At 40.9% G+C, this 24,838-nt stretch overlaps 1 protein-coding gene across 2 annotated transcripts; it reads right to left on the bottom strand.

The window, feature by feature from the left end:
- Positions 1–1,512: 1,512 nt before the first annotated feature.
- golga4 (golgin A4) lies at positions 1,513–23,992 on the bottom strand. Of its 2 annotated transcripts, XM_086121739.1 has the most exons (25): positions 23,793–23,992; positions 22,206–22,283; positions 20,072–20,173; positions 17,668–17,736; positions 17,240–17,566; positions 17,116–17,163; positions 16,986–17,042; positions 16,766–16,864; positions 15,976–16,120; positions 15,690–15,880; positions 14,746–14,829; positions 14,470–14,617; positions 14,172–14,350; positions 13,924–14,022; positions 13,675–13,830; positions 9,465–13,153; positions 9,192–9,313; positions 8,819–8,949; positions 8,451–8,537; positions 6,857–6,877; positions 6,383–6,451; positions 5,946–6,021; positions 3,879–3,976; positions 2,578–2,664; positions 1,513–2,128 (listed from the first exon to the last, which is right to left on the bottom strand). In XM_086121739.1, the coding sequence occupies exons 1-25, from the start codon at positions 23,868–23,870 to the stop codon at positions 2,111–2,113; spliced, it is 6,258 nt and encodes a 2,085-aa protein (XP_085977865.1). In that variant the 5' UTR covers positions 23,871–23,992; the 3' UTR covers positions 1,513–2,110. The 2 variants fall into 2 exon arrangements, with proteins under 2 accessions (XP_085977865.1, XP_085977866.1); XM_086121740.1 differs by lacking the exon at positions 20,072–20,173.
- Between the last annotated feature and the right edge of the window lie 846 nt (positions 23,993–24,838).

Below are 24,838 nucleotides of genomic sequence, written 5' to 3'. Positions count from 1 at the left end.
GCAATGCCGCCCTCTAACGGTTATAATTCGACGGTCAGTGCAGGCCACCCTTTAGTCACCAATTAAACCCTAAATTGAACGGCGGGGTGGGTTGAAGTTGCACTTACGCTGAGGATCTATGGATAGGAGAGACATTACACAAACCGATATTAATCAACAAAATTTATGACATGGCATTTGTTTTCTTTTTTTTTTCTAAGAGGGAGGAAAATATTTGCCACTCACTTTTCTCTCTCCTTGCCTCTGGAAAACACCACGGGATGCTCAAATCTAGAACCACGGTCCAAGAGGCTCAAAGACAGCTTCCACCACCAAACTGTAAAACAAATTCATCTAACACTCCAACCAACCCTTCAATAAGAATGAATGACTAGACACCCCTGTAAAGTTAAATGCAACATAATAAACAAAAATTCGGAACAATATTGCTTGCAAATACCATGTCATAAGATAGACACTCATAAACTGTATGTTCTGTCTTTTGAGGACTGCTGTTATTCTCTCTGTGACAATGAAGTTCTATCCCTCCCAAAAAATATATATACAGTATATATTAAACATTTTCAGATATTTGGTTTATTTTACAAATGGGTAAATGTGTCCATTTAAAGAACAGAGCAGAGGTTTTTTTTGTAAAAGACCTACTTCGAATATCGACACTACAACAGAGATACTCTATCAACACATTGGGGGCTCCTATGGTTCAATTTATACAAAATGTAAGAGAAAGAGCACCACTATTCAACACGTGTTTGTTGTTGTTGTTAAGGAAACCCTGACCACTGTAACATCCATCCATCCATTTTCCGAACCGCTTGATCCTCACTAGGGTCGCGGGGGGTGCTGGAGCCTATCCCAGCCGTCTTCGGGCAGTAGGCGGGGGACACCCTGAATCAGTTGCCAGCCAATCGCAGGGCACACAGAGACGAACAACCATCCATGCCCACACTCACGCCTAGGGACAATTTAGAGCTTCCAATCAACCTGCCACGCATGTTTTAGGAATGTGGGAGGAAACCGGAGCACCCGGAGAAAACCCACGCAGGCCCGGGGAGAACATGCAAACTCCACACAGGGAGGCCGGAGCTGGAATCGAACCCGGTACCTCTGCACTGTGAAGCCGACGTGCTAACCACTGGACTACCGGGCCGCTAACACTGTAACATATGTGGTTATATATGGCCCAACTACAAAATGTGTTGGAAAAACATGCATTCCTGCTACACTAAAGTGAAATTAGGCCTGAATAATATACAGGTGTTTTGGCTCTAATTCTTTTCGGTGCATACTTGCTATAAAAGCTTTATGGGATTATTTATATCCTTCTGTAAATGTGCTCCCTGCTGCGAGTGCCTATATTAAAGGCAGCTCAGAACTCGCTCTCGCTGATGACAAACTTGAGTAAGACATTTGTTTCTTGGGTCTGTTGAAATTAAAAATTATCATGTGGGGATGTTGTAATTTTTTTTCTGAAGGCGATGAACAAAAGATATGAGCTTGGCAGAGAAGATATTCTGTAAATAAGATTTAATTTGTTATACAGAAAACGTATAGCAAGTCATACTGAGCCCTATAGTACATATCCCATTTGAATACAAAGTACAGTGTCGTTTGGGGTTGGGGTCAGGGGTGGACTACAAAGCTTGGGGAAGAAATAAGTGGTCAACAGGCGGCCAACTTAAATGTGTAGTGAGGGCAGAGGTAAAGGGTCATTTAAAGTTTTGCAGAGGGAAGTGAACGGGACGACAGCACGTCACAAGAAAATCTATAAACCAACTGACTGTGGTCCTCGATATGTGATAACACAACAGTACCATTTATTGCACACGCCAATCTGTATAAACACATTTAAGAATAAAAAGCATAGCATCTAAAACACAAGTTAATCTCAAATAAAATGCAGACGTATGGAAGATTTGTGTTTGGATTCCCTCATACTTGTAGTGTTACTCACACATTCCAAACTATACAAAACACACTAAAATCTCAGTGTGCGGTCATTCAGACACAAATATAGAAGTAATGCAGAGAGAAGGGTTTCATCAAATGCTTGGCAGTCTTCCCCTTCAGCAGCAGCAGCAGCAGTCGTTATGATTTTCATCTCAAAGCATCAGACGCTCAACCAATGCTGCAGAGAGAAACATGAATTACCTATTTGTATTGTATTCTGTAACTAAACACTTGATGTCTTTTCTCTGGTGTGTCTACAATCATGTACAAGCCACTATCAGGCTTTTCTCATTTACAAGTCACATTAGATAGAGGTGGAAAAAAGTACTCATATTGCATTTCTTTATTTAAAGGGGGAGCTGAGGAGGACCCGCCCACCCCAAAAAAAACCCAAAACTTTTTGTCATATTTGTTAAGACTGTTTTTTACCTGACAGTAGAACATCAGTGAACTGGGCGAACATTGGTGCTCTACTGAACTACTTCACTAGAAGCTGACACATCATATATATTTATATTTACAGTATATATAGATATAAATATAGCTAAATAGATGTGCAAATTACATAAGTACATTAGACACATTATCAGTCATGAAGTAAAAATCAAAATAAAACTACAGCCCTACCATTGCTTTGGATTCCTCTTTGTCCAAAACCTTTTGAGCCTGGTCTGGAGGAAACTTCAGCATGGATGTTATCACTTTGGCCATCGTCTGTGAGTGACATCAAAATGACAGTTGAAAAGTCAATTAATTTTTAGTTTGACCCCACCACCAAACGCGTGGTTAAACATGAGTTTTATATATAGTGTAGAAATACAACTTTAGCTCAAACACACTGGATAAACCGTACATGTGATGCACTCATCAAATTTACTCATTTAAAAAAAAAAAAAAAAAATTAAAAAACATCTGAGATGATTAAGAAGAAAAAAATCCCGACGTGCATCATCACCACCAGGCCTATCTGCAAGGGTGCATGCACCCGAGCCATAAACAAGGCGATAATCAGGAACAGGGCTGCTGCAGAGAGAAACTCAACTGCTTTGCTAACAATAAACAAGGCCGGCATGTCTTTAAGTGTGTGCATCATGCAACACATATGCGCTCGCAGTCTGCCTGCAGGACATCCTGCGCACAAGGAACATTGCCAGGCTGCTACTAACAGACCCTCTGGAAGCTGCTGGGGAAATCATGCTGACTTTAGGACAATGTCAACAGCACTGGGAATTGGGGAGATCAATGTCAATTAGATGCTGCCACACAGTGTGTCAATAGGTAATGTTCTCATTCAGTTCAAATTAGATAAAGCGGACAAATTTGTGTCCATAAAATGAAACTTAGTCATTGGCCAGCAACGTTGAAAGTGTTCGGTTTTGGTCTAAATGACATATTATGTCTTTGTTGTTGTGTAAGCTTTGTATAGTAATATGGCTAATAGGCTCATAGTATAGTGTAGTATAAGTAATATGACACCACACACACCATCAAAATTGTTTGTTTTGTAGTTTTGTGATTTAGTCAATAATATGCCAGTAAAAGGACAAATATATAAGTTTTCAAAAGTTAAAAATTAACAGTTTTCACCATGATGTGGATTTTTCTTACCACAATAAACAGCTCACAAAAACAAACACCGGAACTCGAAGAGGTTTGCATTCATTCATTCATTTTTTTCTTTGTGATCTGCACATTTTATAGCTTCCACAGTTGTGGAGGGTTTGGTTTATTTCAAATATATTTTATAGATCCATAAAATGTAACAAACCACACTTCAGCACTGAGAAAATAAGGAAATAACTGAACAGTGTTTCAGTGCCAACATCTCAGTCGAGCAACAATTTACGGGGAGAGAAAATGACCCACTCACATCATTTGAGCATAATGATATTGAAAGAAAAAAAGAAAATAGAAATTGAAAATCATACTTTTGTTTCTCGTCCCATCATGTACTCAAACAGCACCTTCTTCAGGTACTCCATCTCAGTAGCTTCTGAGAGCGGCTCAGGTTTGTTGAGTGCAGCATCTGTGAAGAGAAAGTCAAGCAAATAAAGTTTGTGACTGAGACCAATGATCCAATGGCATACCCCAACCTGTTACAAATTTAGTTTGCGCCCTCCACCTACTACTAGTACTATCAAACTAATGGGGCCACTTGCACAATGGCACGGCTGTAAATTAAACACTAAATAAAAGTGCAGGCTCGTGAGTCAAGCTCAGCATGAACCGGCAGACTGAAGATTGTAATTCTTTGCCTACGGGTATTTGACATTAAGCCTTCCAAATCAATGAATGCCCATTGTTGGTGAGGGCTGCTAACACTTTTACCACTTTTACCATACAATGATTTTACTACAATTTAAACCAAGTACAGTTCAGTTGCCATTGCTTGCTCTGTGCCGGTCTGGAACAGTAAATGAGGCAGCAACATTCAGGCTGTCGACAAAGTCTCTTTATTTAAAAATACTGTGTCTCAAGCAATTGATGAGATCTGGTGGTCAGATTTATTCTACAATGTACACACTGGTTCTCAAGGTTTTTAATTACGTTACATATGTGTACTACAGGGCTTTCTATCAACCTCAAAATGGCTCCTTCACAAAGAAGACAAAAAGAAGAAAAATTGGTTTTGCAGACTTAAGTATGGAAGACATCCAGTGGCATACGAAATTTATGAAGACTGGGACAGAGTTGGATAAAGGAATGTTTGTGCAACTACTTGTTAGGACTTTCCCCATTTACTCCGCACCTATCCCTTACTTCAGCCACCACCGAGGAAAGACGCAAAGTTGGTCATAACATCACTGAAAACGTCACAACGTTTCATTACGGGAGCAGTTTCATCATTCTGTTACATGTCCATGATGACTGATTGATTCTGATGTATTCACCAAATGAATTTTCGAGTGACACTGACCCAAATGAGTCAATAAATTAATTTAAATCAGACAATAATAAATAAATAAAGTTGTATGTGGGTGACGGGTGGAGGAAGGCCAGGAAAAAGGTGTGGCAGAAACTCAAACATATCTTAGAATGGCTGACCAATAAATTCCACATTGCCTTTGCCTTCCTGACCCCACAGTGGCGCAGGTGTCAGTGTTTACAGTTTACTCATATCATTCAATCATTAATTGCACTACTGCCATATTAAGACACGTATTCAGTATAATACTGCACATACTCAGCATTTCATAATGAATGTTTGATCAAAAATGCATTCATTTCAACTATGGTAGTGGAAAGACCATATATAAAACATGATGTCATTACATTGTGTTTGTGTACCTTAAAATTTCCTTGCGAGGGGAAAAATAAATTATCAGCTCCAGAAGATGAGGCAGCCCCATAATGAAGGCTCTGATAAAATATGCGTCGAGGAAATGGCGGTCGTGAGAAATCAGAGTGCTGTGTATAATAATTTAACATTGCAACCTGCAAAAGTCATTCTTTCCAAGTGGAGCTGCTTCACAGGCACCCCTTCCACTGTTCACCTTCTGACAGCCGCTTCACTTTATTACAGCAGCAGCAGCAGGAAAAGTTTAAAAGGAGTAATTCACTTGATCCCATGATAGCTTTATAATACTGTATACATGAAGACATAGCACTGATTTATAATCCCAGGGGTTTCAGACACCGATGTTGCATGTCGAACCCTAAAACCTCACCCTAACCTTGACCAAAGCCCAGTTCTAAAGCGCAAAGCTCATCTGAGACCTCAATCATACTTAGCCATATAGTTTTCTAAAGTATAGCTAAACCGGAACACGCGGCCACATGCCACAACACCCCCACATAATAATACCTCAGCACATCCTGTGACCCCACCGACGTGTGAGGAGACATGGCCGGTAACAGATAATCTTATATGCATCTGCTCTAATTGAGGTGCTGCAGCTCATTTTGAAAGCTCATTTTTTGTTACTGAGCGAAATTAAAAGAAAAAAAAAGAGGGAAATCGACTCCAGAAGGAGAACTCAGCGATTCAGTGTTACCTTTGTACATGCTCCCCAGATGAGTTACGACTGTGTTCCGGTGGAAACATTTAATCTTGTCCTCAAGCGAGTGAATCTGAAAAAAACAAAACAAAAAAACAAGCAGAGAAGTGATCACAAAAGAAAGCATTGGACCCCAGCAGGTTAATTCTCTCCATTAGCTTAATTGATATGTGGGACGAATGAGAAGCACTTTGCTGAGCATCCCTGAGGGGGATGTTTGCGGGAAAGATGATGTAGGGGAGAGAAACTGCGGGAGGCGTTGCTCTGATTGTTTATATGGCAACCAACAAATGTAAGCAGATGTGCGGTAATTAAATTGATGCAGCAGGAAAGCAGCAGCGCTGGCTGGAGGCCACTCAAGCATGGGAACACACTGCACGAGATTTGCGGTTCACTCGTTCTGAAAAGAAGCACACGGTGGACCAAATAGTCACCCTCTCAACAAAGCCCTGCTCCTTCAGTCGAGCTTCACTCAACAAAGTCGTCTTCTCGGCAAGCTGCGCCTGCAGAGCACAGGGATGAGAAAATGGAATCAGTGAGACCTCCAAGAGGTAGTTTGGAACAGGAAGCACGGCCGTGTGTGTTCTTCCAATCGGGCTTACTCATTTGCCAGGCCAAAAGAAAAGACAAGACTGGATAAAAGCTATTTAAGACGAATAGCGAGTAGTTTCTCTTTGTCTTAACAAATCTGCCCAGACAAAAATACTCTCACCGAATGAGAATGTTAAATGAGTTATGAAAGGGTGGGTGGGGGGAGATCAACAACCCCTTACAGATGATGCAAATAGCCATATCCTTGACGATATGTATCCAATGAAGGGCATATGATTTCATTTTTGTTTTTTTGGGTGTACAAAAAGTAATTGGAGTCTAAAAAGATACTAAAAAATAAAACTCGCATCACATACCTGTAGTTTCTCGGGGCTCATCTGTGTCAAAGACAAAAAAATATATATACAGTATATATTTAGCTCAGTGGAACGCAATAGATTACAGAAAATGTATGTAACAACACAACAATTCATTTTGAGATATATTTATTATCATAATTAATTTGAAAGAGATCGGGGAAATCTGGGGGTTTCTTTGGGAATTTTTTGAACGGGCATTTGCATAGTATAAATCACTTCAGCTCACTGTCCCAAACTTTTTTTTTCCAATCTAACAATGTAAACATATCAGTCTTAAATGAATCTGAATTTCATAATCCAATCATGTTTTCCTCTCCTTAATGGATTATATTATATCCATTTCAGGTGATGCACTACCAAAAATACAAAAAAACAAAAAAAATAAAACAGGATAATGGGTTTCATATGATAAATTATGATACTTTGATAAGACAGATATCACTCATCATAATGCAATTCAGTATAAAATAGTCTAATCAGGATTTTTTTTCTCCAACTTTTAATAAGAGTGATCATCTCCTGTATAATTTTCTTGGCATCTTTAACGGTTGTCCACAACTGTGTACTCAACTTCAACTCTTGCAGACGAGACGTGAAATCATTCCCAAATGCATGCTGTGCAGCTGTAAATCCTCAATTAAGTGCCACAGTTGCAGACAGTCCCACACACAAACAACATCCAGCGTTAGTATATGTGCAGATCTATTTATTTATTTAGTTTTTTTTTAAAGGAACCAGCTGCTTTTGTTTTAACAACCGAAGCATACTATCGTGATCCCTTTTCAAAAAGCTCATCTTCAGTGAAAATCAGTGTGTTTGTAGGCTGCTAAGTAGATTTATTTTTCTGCTAAACTCCCATCTGTGACTGAACTACTCCAGCAGCTCACCAACTTTGTTATTTATTTGCACATTCTGCTTAAAGGAAAGCTCAAAAAGCATGTTTTGGAACTAACCGAGTCTTGAATACAGCAATGTCGGTGTGCCGTCTCTGTGGAAAGACACACTGACCCACTCTTTTGATGACAAATGGTTTTTGAGGCCCTTTGCAGGGGGAGGCCTCCGTGATCATAAAGCCATACAATCCATCTGTAAAGCTATTACCTCACTGGAGAGATATGCCACAGGGAGGATAATTCTTGTGTATCTGACCACGTGTGGTAAAGATAGAGGAATCAGCACTTGGCTCTCATCGTGTAACATCACCTGGGTCAGCCACGTCCCCGAGGTGCTTTTTAGTGTGCATTTTCTTGCACGATAGTGTTGCTGAATGAGGCCCGTGCCTTGAGTCACCTCACAGAATAATAATTAAGAACAGGGACAGAGTCTTGTTTTCCAAAAAGAACATTCCTGAGCGATTCAAATGAACTCCACAGCTCCCGGTACACTTTGGAGAGTCGCCACTCGACTGAGGCCAAAAAGACGGATTGGACTGAAGTATGAGAGCAAACTGTCCCTGAACTTTTAAAAGAAAAGGTATTGGAACTACTTGTCAACTTACAGTATTGTATGTATGGATGTATTTGAGAGTCTTGATGATTGATGCTGAACACCTTTTTTTTTTTTTTTAACCCTGGAAGAGAAGTTTAAGTACCTCAGAGGTGTCGTGGCTCCTAGCTTGTAGCTCCTCCAGTTCTTTCTGGACCTGCCACACTCGAGTGCCCATCTCCTCCTCTCGACTCTGAAGAAAAGAACAACGGCTGAGTCATTTCCGATGTATCAACAAAGCATCATAACTCAAGTATGTTGGTCACGTCACTGCGTTGTTTCAAAACTCCCACTTTCTAAAACACCCTGATCATGAGTATTACCCAGTATAAAATCAGTTCAAATAAAGACACATGGAATGCGATGCGGGTGTAGCGAGAGTTTATGTGGGGTACAAGTCATTTCTTTGATAGCTTCTACTTGATGGATGCGATCGATGGATGTGGGCGCTGATCGACTACATATGTTCAGTACCTGGATGACCTGCTCATATTTCTGAACAGTTCTGTTCAATTCATCCTCCTTCTGGGCAATGGCCTTCTGCAGCTGGATGGTTTCCTCTCGATGGCTACTGAGAAGCTCCGCCTCCACAATCTGGGCCTTGCCTGCAATGAGTAACAACCAGATTCAGACTCTTAAAAACCCTTTAGTGAAACACTATTTAACATTAGAGGGGACATTGACATCAACAGCTGCCTGCTAATTTAGTTTCGACAAGGGTAGGGATTCAAATTTACATTTGATTGGAAGTTGGAGCTCCATTTGACAGACTTGTTCGTACAATTCGGTTCTTCCACTGGTTCAGTGGTAATAACACGTGGCAAGAAAAAAGTAAAACTGATCCTACCAATGGTTTCTGTCACTGCTGTGTCTATCTCCTTCTCTTTTACGGCCATTTGGGTATTGAACTCCCTCATTAACTGCTTGATCGCTGAGTTGTGCTTCATTTCAATGTCTTCTAACTCCAATCTGTTAGATCAAAAAGGAGCAAGAATGATGATGACATCATGATACAGTAGACACTTGTAAGGAAATCCCAGTTAAACTGCCTAATAAATCCACACGGTATATGCCTAAAATATTTTTCACTGCACACAGACATTTTGCAGCCAAAACTTACTTTAGCTTCTGTTCGCTCTCCTCCAACAACTGTTTCTTTGCATATTCAATTTCCTGATCGTGCTCCTTCCTCATTAATCTGACGTCTTTCTGCAACCGGGTGAAATCTTTGTGAATTTTCTCCTTCTCATTCTTCATGTGATTTAGTTTGCTTTTGAGAGACTCGAGAGAATCCTCCTCTGGGTTGGCTAAGTGGTTTTCCATTTCATTTTCCAACATGCTCTTGGTTTGTTGGAGGCTACTCCGCTCGATCTTCCTGTCGGGTTCAACTGACGTCTGGGCCTGCACCGAGACAGCTTGATGTTCATCACACTGAACAAGCTTCTGTGTCATTTCTTCTTTCAGCGTGCTAATTGCTTCAAGTAGCTCTTCTTTCTGCTTCTCTGCCTCTTTCAGCCTAGATTCCATTTCAAGAGCTTCCGCTTGTTTGAGCTCCGTTTGATGGAGTGAATCTCGCTGAAGTGCGGACAGCTTCTCTTCATACATGCTCCTCAGTTCCTCTAAAGACTTCTCCATTGTCCGCCTCTCGTCAGCCTGAGTCCGTTCCAGTTGGCTCACCTGCTCTTCTTTGAGCTTGACAAGAACTTCCTCGAGCTTTTTGTTTTTCGTCTCTAATGTGTCGATGCATTCTTTACTGGAGGTTTCATTTTTCTTGAATTCCTTGTGGCTCGCCTCAAGACTCTTGAGAAGCTCATCTTTTTCATCGAGCTGTGAAGTGAGCTGCTTCTTAATTTGTCCGATTTTCTGTTCAGCTTTCTTCTTTAGCTCCGAAACTTTACGATTGCTCTCTGTTGTCAACCTCTCCTCGGTTTCTTTCACACACTCCTCTTTGCTTTTCATCATCTCATCTTTCAGCCTTTCAAATTCGTCTTCCTGAGTCTTGAGTTGGCTTTTGCACTTTTGGTAGTCCTCCTCGAGGTGGTGCAGTTTTTCCGCCAGCTCTTGTTCTAAGTGGCCATTCTTTTGCAGCGTTTCAACCAATTCTTTCTTCTCGTTCTCTCTGATGCTGTGCTGCTGCTTGAGGTCGACTGCGAGTTGTTCGCACTGTTTTATCTTTAAGTCGAACTGCTCCTGGAGCTCACAGAGCCGACGGTTGGAGCTCTCGAGTTCTGCAGTCAGACCGCTCACCCTCTGCTCCTTCTCGCTCAAAACTTGGTCCATCTCAGATTTGCTGACGGACTGATTGTCAAAACTGACAGTGAGCCTTTGTAACGCCTCGTCCTTCTCAGAGACAAGGCGCTCCAGCTCGTCGAGCCTGCTCTTCAGAGATGCTACAGTGTTGTCACTCTCAGACAGACTTGCATTAAGAGCACTTGCTTGCTCAGAAGTGGCCTCTCGCTCCTGCGTTAAACTCCGAACGGTCTCTTCCATTTCGGCTAATGCCTTTTGTCTCTCCTCTTCATGCTGCTGCTTCAGCTCAAGTATGGCTTCCTCCTTACCTTCGAGTTGCTGTTTCAAGTCACTGATGATGCCTTCCAAGTTAGTCACTTGCAACTCATTTTCCTTCAGACTCATCGATATGACTCTGTTGAATTCACTCAGCTCCTCCGTCTTCAGAGCTTTTTCGCTGACTGAAAGAGAATTTTTCTCATTCTCCATCGTTAAGGCTTTGATTTGCTCCATGTGAGCATTTACCTGAGCAGTCGCCTGTTCTAATGAAATGCATAGTTTGTTATTCTCCTCGCTCTTCTGGCGCAAATTCTCCTCTAAAGTGCAAACTCTCTCGACTTTGCTCGAAAGAATATTTTTAAGGTGCACAATATTTTTCTGGCTACACAGAAGTCTCTCTTTTAAATCAGAGACTCTAAGTTCAACTTTCTGACAAAGTTCGGCGGTGCCGTCCACCATTTTGCTCTGGACGTCCTCGCAGGAATGCTGCATTTGGGTGCTCATCAAAAGGAACTGCTGTTGGAACTGGGCTTCTCTCTGAATGGCATCTTCCGCAGATTTATTCTGCAAGTCCTCACATTCCTTCCATCTCGAACTTTCAAGGGCTTGAAGCTGCTTCTTCACATCCACCAAATTGTCTGACAAAGTCTTTAATTTCGCTCTGCTCTCTTCCTCTGTTATGTTGAGCTTGTCCTTCAGGGAGTCTCGCTCATTCAAAGCCTGGCTGAGGTTCCTCTCTACTGATTCTAGTTGTTCTCTCAGTAAAGTGTCTCTTGTTGACAAATCTTCAAGTTTAACCCCGGCATCATGAAGTTCTTCTTGAAGCTTTTGCACAGTCGTTTCTTGAATCGCAAGCTCCTCCTTTTGGTTCTTCATTGCGGTTAGTAGCTGCTCATGATCATCTTTGCTCCTGTTAAGTTTTAAAGAACATTCTTGCAGCTCTTGCATGATTTCCTGAAGTACGTTTGAGTGTTTTTCCACTAATTCCTCCTCCTGCTGTTTTAACTGCTCCTGCCAATGGCGCTCCAGCTCCAAGATTTCGTGTTTATGGATATCACGTAATTTCTCCACTTCCCCCAAATGGTTAGCTTGCAGCTCTGCCATTGTATCGTTTAAGCCTTCGGAATTTTTCTGGGCCATCTCTAAAATTTTCTCTTGGACTTGCTGCTCTTTTTGTTGGAGCTCCTCATCTTTCTTTGCAAGTGCCATCTTCATGGATTCTTCTTTCTGCTGAATTTTTTTCTTAAAGTGATCTTGCATTTCTTTGGCCTTCTGTTTGAACTTGTCCATCTTTGTTTCCTGCGTTTTCAGTTTATCTTGCATCTCTGTTATAGTGTCGTTCAGCTTCTTTTCTTGAGCATCTCTTTCATCCTCCAACTGTTTCATGAGGTTTGTTTGCTCTTCCTTTTTAGTGTTGAGATCTTCTCCGTGCAACTTTTCCTGCTCAGCGAGTTCCTTTTTGCTCTGCTGTAATTGCTGCTCTAATTCTTGAAGTAATAACTCTTTGTGTTGAGAGTCCTTTTTCCCTACTTCAAGCTGATATTGCAAATCTGTCAAGGCGGTCTTAGACTGAACAAGATCGTTTGAGAGTTTATTTGATTCTTCTTGAGCTTCTTTCAGCTTTGAATTTTCCATCTGGAGATGTGATAAAGATTGCTGCAAATCCTCCAGTTGCTTTGCTCTGACGCCCAGCTCGTCTAGATCGCAGTGTAATTTTTCTTTTAGCGTTTTCTCTCCTTGAATTAGCTCTTCAATTTCCTTGTCCTTCTCTCTTAAAATAACTTTCAATGCATTAACTTCCTCCATCAGGGTTTTCTCCATTCCTCCAAGTGACTGTTCATGCTTCTGCTTAATATTTTCCATTTCTTCATTGTGCTTGACCACCTGATCCTGCACAGCTAAACAATGTGCATCTTGGACTTCAACCAACTTCAGTTCCAAATGTTGTTTACTCTTCAAAATTTCAGAAAGTTCAACTGAAAGAGCTTCATGCTCTGCTTGCTTTGCATCCAATTTCTGATTCATCTCCTCGGTGTGCAGACGAATCTGCAGGTCTTTCTCTTTCAGAAGTGTCTCCAACTCCATCCTCTGTTTTTCCTTGAGCTCTTCCAGAGCAGCTTTGTGCTGCTGGGATAGAGTGTCCTTGTGCTTTTCCAGCTGTGCCTGGTGCTCTTCCTCTAATGCAGACATTTGCTCTTTGTGGTTGTCCTTCATCTTGTCCAGTAGATCGGATTGTTCATGGGACAGCACTGATCCATCTTGGGACATCTTCTCCAGGGAGCTCTCCAACTCCATTATTCTCTGAAGGCATAGGGTGATCGGTTAAAAGCAACATATCGTTAATACAACAAACAACATTATTGTGCTGACAATGGTGTGAGTATTATGGGGAAGAACATAATTGTACTTAAAAAAAAAAAAAACACCATCTGCAGCTCTGTCCACTATCTGGACACATGTACTGGGGATTCTAACTATTAAACTACGCAACCCATTTTTCTGATATGACGATGTGCTTTATTTTGTAGCATCTGTGGAATTGTTTCAAAATCATTACAATGTGTTAAGTTAGATACAAGACAGCTTGGCTTGTTCGGGCTCTTCGTGGGCCAGTCAACTTCCTCCACCCCCACATCATCTAACAGTTGGACACAGTCATGCTGGAGCAGAAAAGGACCTCGACTGTTCCTGTGAAGTTGGAAGCATAGACTACAAAAAATGTCTTGGTGATATAAAGAATACTTGAGCATTGTCCTGCAAAAAAAAAGGGTCAAGTTTGCAAGTCACAAGTTTTAAATTGGCGACAAAACAACACAACTCACAGTTTTTGCTACTTCCAGCTCTTGTTGAATCTCTTTAACTCTATTCTCGCCCTCTGAAATAAGAGCTGTCTTCTGTAACTCTGCATCCTCCAGAGCAAGAGAGACCTGATGCTCTTTTTCCTTGGTTAGCTGAGCAAACTCCTCTTTACACTGCTCCTGAAAACCCAAGCAGCAATCTCATAAAATGTTGGCATTCTATGGCAAATCATTGGAATTTAGTGTGAGAAAATGATTCACTTTGACACCTACCACAGCCTTGCTGATTCTGTCACTTAAGTCCTCTTCCTTGGCAGCCAGGGCTTCACTATGGGATTTTTCCATGTTGGCCACCTTTTCTTCCAAAGATTTCTAATGTTCAGAAAAATAGATTTGATACTCTGCGACTCAGTAAGTCAGTAACTCGATGGCTTTTAATAAAACGTGGAAGGCAATGCAAATGGGTGTAATTGAAAGGCAGGATGGAGGTATTGGAACGTGTGTGTGTGTCATGCGCGAACCTTCATGATTGTGACAACCTCCTGCTTGACCCGTGTTAGCTCCTGCTGCAGACTCTTCCTCTCTTCTTCATTGATTTGTTCTGCTTCCCTCATCCGCTCCTCCATCTGAACCTGCAGCTGCTTTCGTGCTTCCTCAGCCTTATGCGCTGAAGCCATTGCCCTTTCAAGCTCTTCAAACGCTACAAGAAATGCGCAAATAATAAACACATGAAGAGATGGTCAGAACAAGGTTTTCCATAACAGGCGCTGAAGGAAGTTTGGTTTTCTATTCTTTTTAACAGGAATAAACATCTCTCACCGGATTTCTCAGCCTTTTCCTTCTGGTCCTGCAGATCTTCATTCTGGGCATTAGCCAGGTGGAGCCTGGACCGGAGCTGCGCAACCTCCTCTTCTTTCATTTCCAGAGTTTCGTGCATCTGCCGCTTTGTTTCAGCAATCACCATACCCTAAAAGCCACTTACATCAGTACTGTTTTGAAGAGTTTTCTCCAGGTTAGAGCTAACGATGAGTGGGAAAACACAAGTGGAATTTGAAAAACTAGACTTCTGTTCAACTTGAAAAGCTGCACACTCACCTTGTCCTGCTCTAGCTGTTCATTTTGGTTCTTGACATCGCGCAACTGATTGATCAACTTAGACTTCTCAGTCGTGTGCAGTTCCTATAAACAAGTGACGAAGAAAAAAATGTATCAGTGCAATTGCTAAAGGCAATTGGTCATAGTCACTTTTAATCTTTGGACTATAAATTGTTCGGATTATTTTAATTTGCTCCACTACACACAGCGACTCACGACAAGCCAAACCGCAGTATAAAACCAGACAAACCTAAAACGTTGACCTAAATTACAGCCCGCTTTAGTGGCTTGTAGAAACAATGCATTTTTACCACTGCTATGTAACCAGTGGCTACTACACACATGCAGACAGGATTGCGTCTCAGCTTTGAGCTTTTGACCATTGAAGACCTCGACGGATAGCGTAGAGTACTTATTAAAAGAGTCCTGTTTTAAGAAGTAGTCAAAGTGCCCTTTGTCACAATTTTTGCATGATCATCTGCTGTGTGTTATCAGATACTAGAAAAAACAAATTGCGGAATGACAAACAATCCTGTTATTCCAGGGAGGATAACTGTTGTGAAATGTTGAAAAGAAAACAATGATGCAGACATGTCACAGTGACATGCCATTAGCAAACATTCTTGAGCTGAACCAACGGGTGTTCAAACTGAGCGACGCAGCAACACACACGCTGTGTCCACGAGATGATGGTACCCACAAAAGGCGGCGAGTACTACTGACCCAGACAGCTTTTTTCAAGGAACTATTAATTATTTTCACTGATTGGTCTTATCTCAACATGAGACATATTATGCGAGAAAATATTTTGGGATGGTAATGAAGAAATTTCACAAACTTGTAACTGTGGCATCAGCGATGATCTATTTAGCGTGACCCATTCTACGAAAGTGCTTTGCAAAGGCAGAGAGGGTAGCAAAGTGCTATATTTTATAGTATACCACCTTCATCCTTTCCAGTTCTTGTAGTCTCTCCTGCAGCTGCTCTTGCAGAGTTTCATTTTCACTACTAATGTGGACGCTGCGCTCCTTGTGCATCCGTATCATCTCTTTGCACTTATGCAGGAGGTTCTCCTGCCTCTTCACTCGCTTCTGGAGCGCTTCCAAAAGTTTAGCTGGATCGCTAATGCCCTCTTCTGTCATAAAAGAGAATGCACCATTTAAAAGGTTTGTGTTCAAACTTCTCTTAAACGGAACTTGCATTTTGAAAAGAAAAAAAATGAATGCACACCCTCAGGTATTTCAGGTTCTACTTCCTGGTCCTTTGATAGGCTGTTGGATTTGGAATCTGCAGCATCTGTAGAAATGGGCGGCTCACCCTCTGCGACCAAAGCACCGTCAGACATTCCCTTAACTCGTTTCTTCAGCAGAGTAACCTGTGGCAAAGACACTCTCATGAAAAAAAAAAAAAAAGTAAAATGGACCTGACGTGCATGTTTGTGGAATGGGAAAGAAAGCCTGAGTACTCAGAAGAAAAACCTACGCAAGATAGGGGAGGACATGCAAATGCCACACGGGAAACCCACAGCTGAGATTCAAACCCGAAATCTCAGAACTGTGAGACAGTTATGCTCAGCATTTGACCACTGTGCTGCCTGTCATGCTAACTAAAAAATGCAGTTTGAGTTTACAGGGGAACCAAACAGAAAGAGTTTCAATACAAGAATATATACTGTATATGTGCCCGTACCAGTCGCAAAACGGGACTCTGGTTCATAATGCATTCATGGAATAAGAATTCAGCAGATTAATCAAATAATTTTCATCATCTCATATTCTTGCAAAGAACATTTTTGCATTTAGTTCTCCTTTAAGCCAACAGGGTCATCTCTGAATACTGAACAAACACATCCTGTCTCTACTGAACACCTGTAAACAATGCATGTATTGCAAGTTACAAAATCCAAAAGAGAAAATGTAGACCTACTTTGGCTAAGAAGAAGATTAAACAAAAAACGGTGCCTCTGTTCCTACCTTTTGAATCAACAAACTGACAATCGTGTACATGGTGAGGCAGTTACCTGAGTTTGCAAGACAGTAATCGTCTGATCTTTCTCCTCCAGTGCGGCATCAAATTCGTCCTGAAGGTGTTTCTTTGCCTGCTGGTCCATTTGTAACTCCTAAAATAATTTTAAGGTTTAATTTTACTAAATAAGACAAAACTCCTTAAAAAAGCAAAATATGTGGTAAAACTAAAAAAATAAAAAATTTAAAAAAAGTAAACAAATCAATGGAGCCTACCTCTCGTAGTTCTCCTATTCTGCGGAGGGCCTTGTCTTGACACTGGCTGAGGATGGCCTTGGCAAGGAAAGCAGAAATGTATATAATAAATTGTTAAAGGAAAAACATAACAGATTTTACAAGAAGTTACCTGTGTTTTTTCTTTATCTCGTTGCACTGTACGATATGCAGTAACCAGCTGAAGGGCAAACAACGGAGTGAATTAAATAAACTAGTTGACTGGTTGACAATGGGATTACCTGAAGGTCACTCACCTCTGAGTACTTTCCGCGATACTTCCCCAGACTCGTCTCCACTCTGACCAAACGATGCAACAGTTGATCTTTGGAGAGAGACTCTGTGTTCCCTGGCGCCTCTTCAGCCTCACTCTCAATGTCTGAAGGCGGGTCATATGTAGGGGCACCAGAGGCTTCGTTTTCTCCCAAATGTGTCAAGGACTCGCGTGATGAGCTCCGAACCAGGTTTTCTTTCGAGGGAGAGCGGAAGAGGTGTTCAGCCCGACTGGCGCCACTTCGAATGATGGACTCCATTGAGGGTACTTTGAGCTGTAGTTTTTGGGCAAAGGACTGTGGTTCTTCTCTCTGTTGGAAAAGTTGGTCCAAATGGAAAATAATCTTAAAGATAGGAACATGTACGCAACCATATTCAAAGGAAATATATGGACGAGAGTGTGTTAACGTACATGAGGAGACACGCTTCCATCCCCATTGATACTTCCTCTGGGAGACCCGGTTGGCTCTTTAGAGGCACTCTGCAGAGATAACGTTTATTAGAAGGAGAATGCCTACTCGTGTGTCAGGTGAATTGGTGTCCCGGGTCAGTTAGTTATCCACATCCCGCATGACTCCCTGATTACTCTGAAGGGAGCAATATTAGTATTGCTGGGAGCAATGCAGGGGCATTGGGCACCCTCATGCAATTCGGGGATGGGGGGTGGGGGGGAGTTAAAACAAAGGCATCCCGACAAAACAAAAGGGTTAAAACTCAACTGAACAGCCATAAGGTAAGAACAGACAGACAGTTTCATTCAAGTCGAAGAGTGAGCCTTAGGAGAGCAAAAGAGTTGTAACTGGGGCAAGTTGAAGATTCAGCAGCTTAGCTGGTTTAGTCAACTGGTTAGAAGCAGATTTAGCGAAGCAAATTATTCTCTCCTCACTTATCCAGCTCCAAGCTTTCCTGGCCTCACAAAATTTTAGATTCCTCTGACAGAAATTTGGTGCAGTAGGTATGTTGTGTAATTTTCTGACAATGTGAAAATCTTTTTAATGTGACTATTATTTGCTCGCAGGATGTTTTGTAGATTCAATTTGTAAAAAGATTTCTTATTTTAAAGAATAAACCGAGCAAAGATGCTTAATTTGGGCACATGTATAGATGCACTCACTACTTCTGCTTTTCTCCATTTCTACGATGTAAAAGAGCACACAGGTGTGGCAATGTCTCGCTTTACGGTCCTGTACAAAGGACACCGGAGGATTTAAGACTTGCATGTGTCAATTTTGCAGGATCTCCAATCGAAACAGGCTTATCGATAGCTGCCACACAATGCTACCATAACCTTTGTCACTAGATTCGCATTTTCCCCAAAATAAAAGAAAACTCATAGTATAGAGTGGATGAATAGAAATTTGAGGATATTTTATTTATTACGGTTGCTATTTGCAACAGTTAAGCTCCCAAATAGTCAATCAAACCCAACAATACAAAAGCAACCTGAATAATCTTAACATAATTGAATACTCAGAATCTGAAAATAGTTTGCATTGCAGAGCTCATGAATGAAATGGTGAACAAAAATATAGAAGAGGAATAGAGAATAACCCTCTACAGAAAATATGACATTATTTTGGTTCTGCTGTTTAGCTACACGAGAAGGGTAAAATATTACAAACACCTCCAGAAAACTACCACTATAATAATGAACGCATTTTCGGATGCACTGCCCTATATAATTACTTGGAAAAGCTATTTACTTTTAAAATAAACGAGGCATGAATTGTACCGTTTAAAAATCCAGACAGACAAGCTTACGACAGCGATGGACAACTTAAATAATGGCGGGGGCCACAATTTTTCCATCAGTTCGACTAGGGGGGCCCACATATCACCACACACTTCCTGTATGACAAAAATACCACCTTAAATATGGACAAAGTACTTTCTTGCAGCCACAATATACCCTATTAAAATATGTCCTTTTTCAAAATACATTTTTCGCTGTATGTATAAAATTGATCCCCGGATCAACAACAAAGGGTTTGAAGCAAACAGCAAAATAACCACAATGCAAAGGACTCTTGCATAAATATTACCATTCAAGGACAGCACAAAACTGCTCAACAGCGAATCAATATAAAGTGTAGGAACTCATTTTGTGCATTCTCAAAAACCAACTTCACTCAAAATTGTTTTATTATTGAGCCATATTAGTCTGAATCCACCCAAAAATATTGGGCCTACTCACCTTGTAGAATGGGACAGTATATGACCTGGTGCCATCTAGTGGTGCATGGTGGTATTACTACACAAAGGGACTGTGTTATTTGTGGGGAATAAGGCCAAGCCGACCCGTGAATAAAGAAACTCAGCATATGATTGATGTCCATTGTGCATTGGAAACGTTTTTTTTGTTTGTTTTGTTTTTTTGCAAACCCCAAAAATTCAGCATAATACACTTATAAGGAGAAGGGGGCAAGGTCTTTCAGGCAACCAAACAGGATGCTGTAGGTGGGGATCTAAAGAAGGCAGGCAACTGAGGGCAAAAGACAAGTGGCACATTTTGTGACATGTGGTAAGAACAGAAGGGCATAAAACATACAGCAAAAAGCAGACAAGCTTCTAAACCACAATATAAACCATAACTCTCATCAGATGCAGAGTTAGCCCTCTTGTTACTACTGTATATCCAAAAGGAAACGGGTGACAGAAGAGCAGGGAACAAGCCGGCTCTAAATGGGACACAGCCCTCTACCGGTTTTCCCCAGGGGGACAGTCAGGAGGAAGGACCAGAGCAGGAGGAGGAGGAGGAGGAGGAAGAGGAGCAGCGATGCGGAGGAAGAAGAGGCAGGACGTGAGGGCAAACTCACCACACTGGCTACCTGTGCCGTTTTGGGTCGTTTTGAATGGTCCAGAGCAAAGATAGTATACTCAGAGAGAAAAGCGGGTTCTGCTATCATTCCGGCCAGTACCTGACCCCCCGTCAGTGCAGTTACGGGCCAAAAGGTGGGGGGAGGAGAGGAACACAGAGAGCAATGACAAAAAAACAACACCATGAGAGTGGAACGGCACTGTGGGGAGTGAGAGAAAGAAAGAGACAGATAGAGGGAATTTTGTTACAGCTACAGCGAAACCTCTACAGTCGAATGCCCCTGACGTTGTGCAATTCATAATTTGACCATTTGTATATATATTTTTTGTTTTGTTTTGTTTTGTTTTTGTGTGCCTGTATAGAAGGGGTGGGTAAATTTTCATGCTCAAATTATTTATTTATTTATTTTTATGGGCAGAAGTGACAAATCGCCAATTTGGAAAAAATAATTACAAATACATAAATGTAATCAATTAAGCAATGGTTTAAAAAAACACCACATTGTTAGATTGACATACATTTTTTTCCTAGTTTATTTCAGTTTACCAATTTTATAATAATATTAAGTAAAAATTATTTCATAAATACATATTAACTCCTATGCAGGAAAAAAAATGGCAAAATACTATACAAATATAAGATTCTTGATCAGGTCAACGCTCAGTGGGCAAGAGTAAAGAACAGAGGCAGTGCGTAATCATGATCAAAATAAAGAACACTATTATTTTTAAAGCATTATTAACAGCATTTTTTTGGAGATTTTTTTTTTAAACACATTGTTTCTCAGAACTTGCCCATGCTGTACAGTTAAATTTACCCGTATAATGATGCTGACAGTTTAGCATTGGACCAGAAATTTTTCTAACCGTCTTGAAAGCTGAACAAATTGGAGCTCATCCAACATTTGGTAAAGGATGGTAATCAACCTTAGAGGCTCCACTGTATAAGCAAGAATGAAAGAGCATGAAAAATAAGAGAAGTGGGGACATGAAATAGTAAATGTTAATGTCACGAGGAACAGTTTCACATCCAAGTGTGTGGTCTTCAAGGCAAATTATCATCGGCTGCTTAAATTTCTTACAAATAATGGTCATTGGTGCACTTGAGTTGCAAATGTTCAGGTATTCTTTGGAGAAAAAAAAAAACAAAGACTTCTTTCAATGATAAACTTGAAAACACACGCTCAAAGATGTCAAAGTGTTGGAGATTTGTGAGGTGAAAATTACGCTACCATCAGGAGATGCGACAAAATGGAGGGCTGGAAGACCTAAATTGAAACCCCTGGGTGGATGAAAATGGAGGAGGACCACAACTATTAGGGGTACCATCGCTCATCTCATGTTTGGTATCGATGACCTATGATGGAAAATAGCACTAACGCAGATGTACTTCTAAACATCTAAGGTTCTTTTAGCAGGATGCTGCAACATCCCATTATCATCTACCTCAGTCTTGCCCATATCTTCAAACTGAGACTGCTCGGGAGAAAAAAAACCCAAAACAACAACTCACCAGAGAAAGAAATCGCTTAACGTTGCATTAATTATGAATGAAAACATACACTAAAAGCTGCTCTGTTCTGCCCCCATTCAACCGTCCTTTTGCAATGTTGCCGATTATGAAACCTCCTGGGAGGCACTGTTACAATAATGGAAAAACACCTTGCTCATTCACTGATATTAGCATGCTTTGTTAAATTATAGTTTGTTATAATTGGCCTCATTTTGCAAAGTCAAACATCATAACAGTTTTTATTAAACGTTTCGTTGATCTCCAGCAGCTGAAAGGCATAATGATGCTTGTCAATGAAGGGGCTGTGACAGAGACAATAATGACAGACATTAATTGAGCAAAGTGTGATACTGTGTGGAACATAAAGTGGAGATATTTTAATTAAACAGCATTCCGTGATTGAGGATAAGTAGTCTCATGCTTCAGTGGCTCGAGCTGTAAAACGTTGAAGCACTGCAGGTTAGCTGCGTTACATGTATTAGCTGAGGGGATGTTGTTTAGGGAGATTGGAGCATAACACAGATTGGACTCCCATGAAAATATTGCACTTTATCTTGCATAGAAATTTGGGGAGATATAAATAGTTGTCTCTTTCCATCAGATTTCATCATCATGCTCACCTCTCTGTCACTGGCAGAGGGAACACCGTCATGCTGAAATGGGTGGGTTTGGCTGTTCCGGCGGTCTCCAGACACCATCTGTTTAAAAAAAACAAAAAAAGGAAGCTCAATCTATTCAGCTTTACACCTACCAAATCATACTGAGAGTGTTTCATTTGTTGTGTGTTTTATAAACTAATGGGGCTTGTTCTTTTTCAAACCAGCTCATCAAAGAACAGTATTCATAATGGCAAAGGCATGTTCTGATAAACATCAAACCGTAACCTGATTTGACTGTGACAAATACAATATAACGATTTTTTTTGTAAATAGCTCATTACAGTCATACATATATTTTGCCAGTCAGATGTTCAGCCTTTTATTTGAACATGTTTAACAGTCAGCTGGTACAACAAAGAAGATGGAAAGCTGATGCATTTGGGGAGCCAATGTAACTATTGAAAAAACAAACAAACATGCAATGTGCACTTCAAACACCTCTAAATTCCTCCATAAGAAATAAATTCAAGAAAAAAAACAACTGATGAGAACTAGTGGTATAGCTTGCTTGGTTTCAGCGAGTACGCAAGAGTTGAGTACACGTGCTGGTAGTGGTCTGAAAAAAGTGGTACTGAACATTCCTATTAAAAACATGACTGAAATGGGGCAAATGGATCAATATTCGTGAGAAGACCAGCATGGATACTACAATGGGTCACGTGCTCCCATCAATTGTTTTTTTCTTGCTTATTCCATGTTTTTTTTTTCAAATTCCACAAAAATGACGGACACTTGTCAGGGCTCAATGGTGTGCCCGATGCATACAAGGGTCCCCAACTTCACGATTAGGAAAATCAAAATAAATTGCTCAGGCAGAATTTCTACAGGTCAAAGAATGTTTTGCGTGAAAAATTTTGGTGCAACTACGAAAAGTTGGACGTCCCAATGCAACCAGTCCAAAGTTAGTCCTGCTTGTCACATTGCTACTCGGTGTTCTTAAGCAAACGTAAAACAATTTATCTTGTGTATGAACAAATTAGCCATTTCTTACTTTTAACTGTTATTATATCTATATGATCAGCTAGTTGCTTGCATTGCCTCCTGACAAAACGAAGCTTTTTAGCTGTGTTTGTATTTTATATTATACAACCAGTATTTGCACTCGTCTTATTACGTACTGAAACGCAGACAGCTGTCGTGTGCTGACGGGAGTTGAACGTGCCAAAGAAAGCAGCCATCTGAAATCCACTGACAGCAACAGTCACGCCCATAAATATATTTGAGCCCTGGTCACGTATCCCCTCGTGAGTATCACTGCCAGGTACTTGAAACATCAAGACTGCAAAGTTACAAGTTTGTTTTGGTGCGTCCCAAACTACAAAATAAGTCGCTCACCAGTCAATTTGAGAGTTGTTAGCCTACTGCTAACGTTTGCGAGCAACATTGTATCTAAAAATACATCTTAATAAGATTAGTAAGAGAGATAACCAAAACAATAATCCCTATTCCACGAACACTTGGTTCTTCGAGAACTCTTCGAAGCCACAAGTGCACACAGGAAACAGATGTTAGCTTAGCTACTTAGCTCACAGGGGCACAACAACTAACCTGGGCCTGTTGATGAGTCTGCGCGTTCTTCTGCGGCGACTGCTCCTCGTTTATCTTCTGCTTGAGTTTTTTGAACATCTTGTCCAATCGACGTTGCTTAAAAAAAATTGACGAGCAGATGACAACTATCGGTCTAAGAAATGTTTTGATTTCACATTGAACGCTCCTTTGACTTCCTTGTTCGTGCAGGTGACCGAGCCTTCTGCGCATGTGCGGCCAACGTGGAGGAAAACTGAAACGTCAGAGATTTAAAGGACCAGTCCTAAACGTCATAGCAGCCACAACCAAACACGCGCGCGCACACACACTTCACACACGCACACACGCATACACACACGCACACACACGCCGAAGGCAAGAGAAGAGAAAAAAAGAAAACGCCCTGGGTGGAGATTTGAACGTTTGTGCTTTTCTTCTTCACCTGTGTCACAATGTCATTTGGTGTTAATCAAGTGGGCCGAGAAGCTGGTGGAAAAGAAATTAATTTCCATTTGGACTTTGGCAATGTGCAAACATAGTGTTGCTTCTTTGTTGTGGGTCGAAAAACGTACCATAAATCATTTCTGGGCCCTGAGGCATCACATTAAGCCTTTATTTTTTAAACATCATTTCTATACATAAGACTCTGATGTAGGGGTTTTTGGATCAATGGGTTTGAACAATGGGTGGTTAATGGCTCTTCTGCACCATGCTGCACTTAATGTGCCATGCTCAAGTATGGAAAATGCATCTGCTTCATGTCTGATTTATGAATTTTGTTTTCAACTTCTGCCAAATCATCAGCAATTGTCATGTTTTTTTTTCTTCACGATATAATGTTGCCTATTTATACAGTACAGGTATATACAATTCATTTAGATATCCATCCCTCCGTTTTCTATTCTGCTTGTCCTTGTTCGGGTCGCAGTGCTACAGCATATCCCAGCAGACTTTGGGTTACACCAGTCAGTTGCAGGTTACACATAATCAAACAAGCATTCACACTCACATTCACACCTTTGGACAAATTACAATGTTCAATCAGGCACTCCACACAAAAAAGGCCT

This window comes from Hippocampus guttulatus, chromosome 10 (assembly GCF_054856545.1).
Source record: "Hippocampus guttulatus isolate MCC_2025c chromosome 10, RoL_Hgut_1.0, whole genome shotgun sequence".
Lineage (NCBI taxonomy): Eukaryota > Metazoa > Chordata > Actinopteri > Syngnathiformes > Syngnathidae > Hippocampus > Hippocampus guttulatus.
The sequence above is the reverse complement of the archived record's forward strand: the minus strand, read 5'-3'. Positions and strand labels throughout refer to the sequence as shown.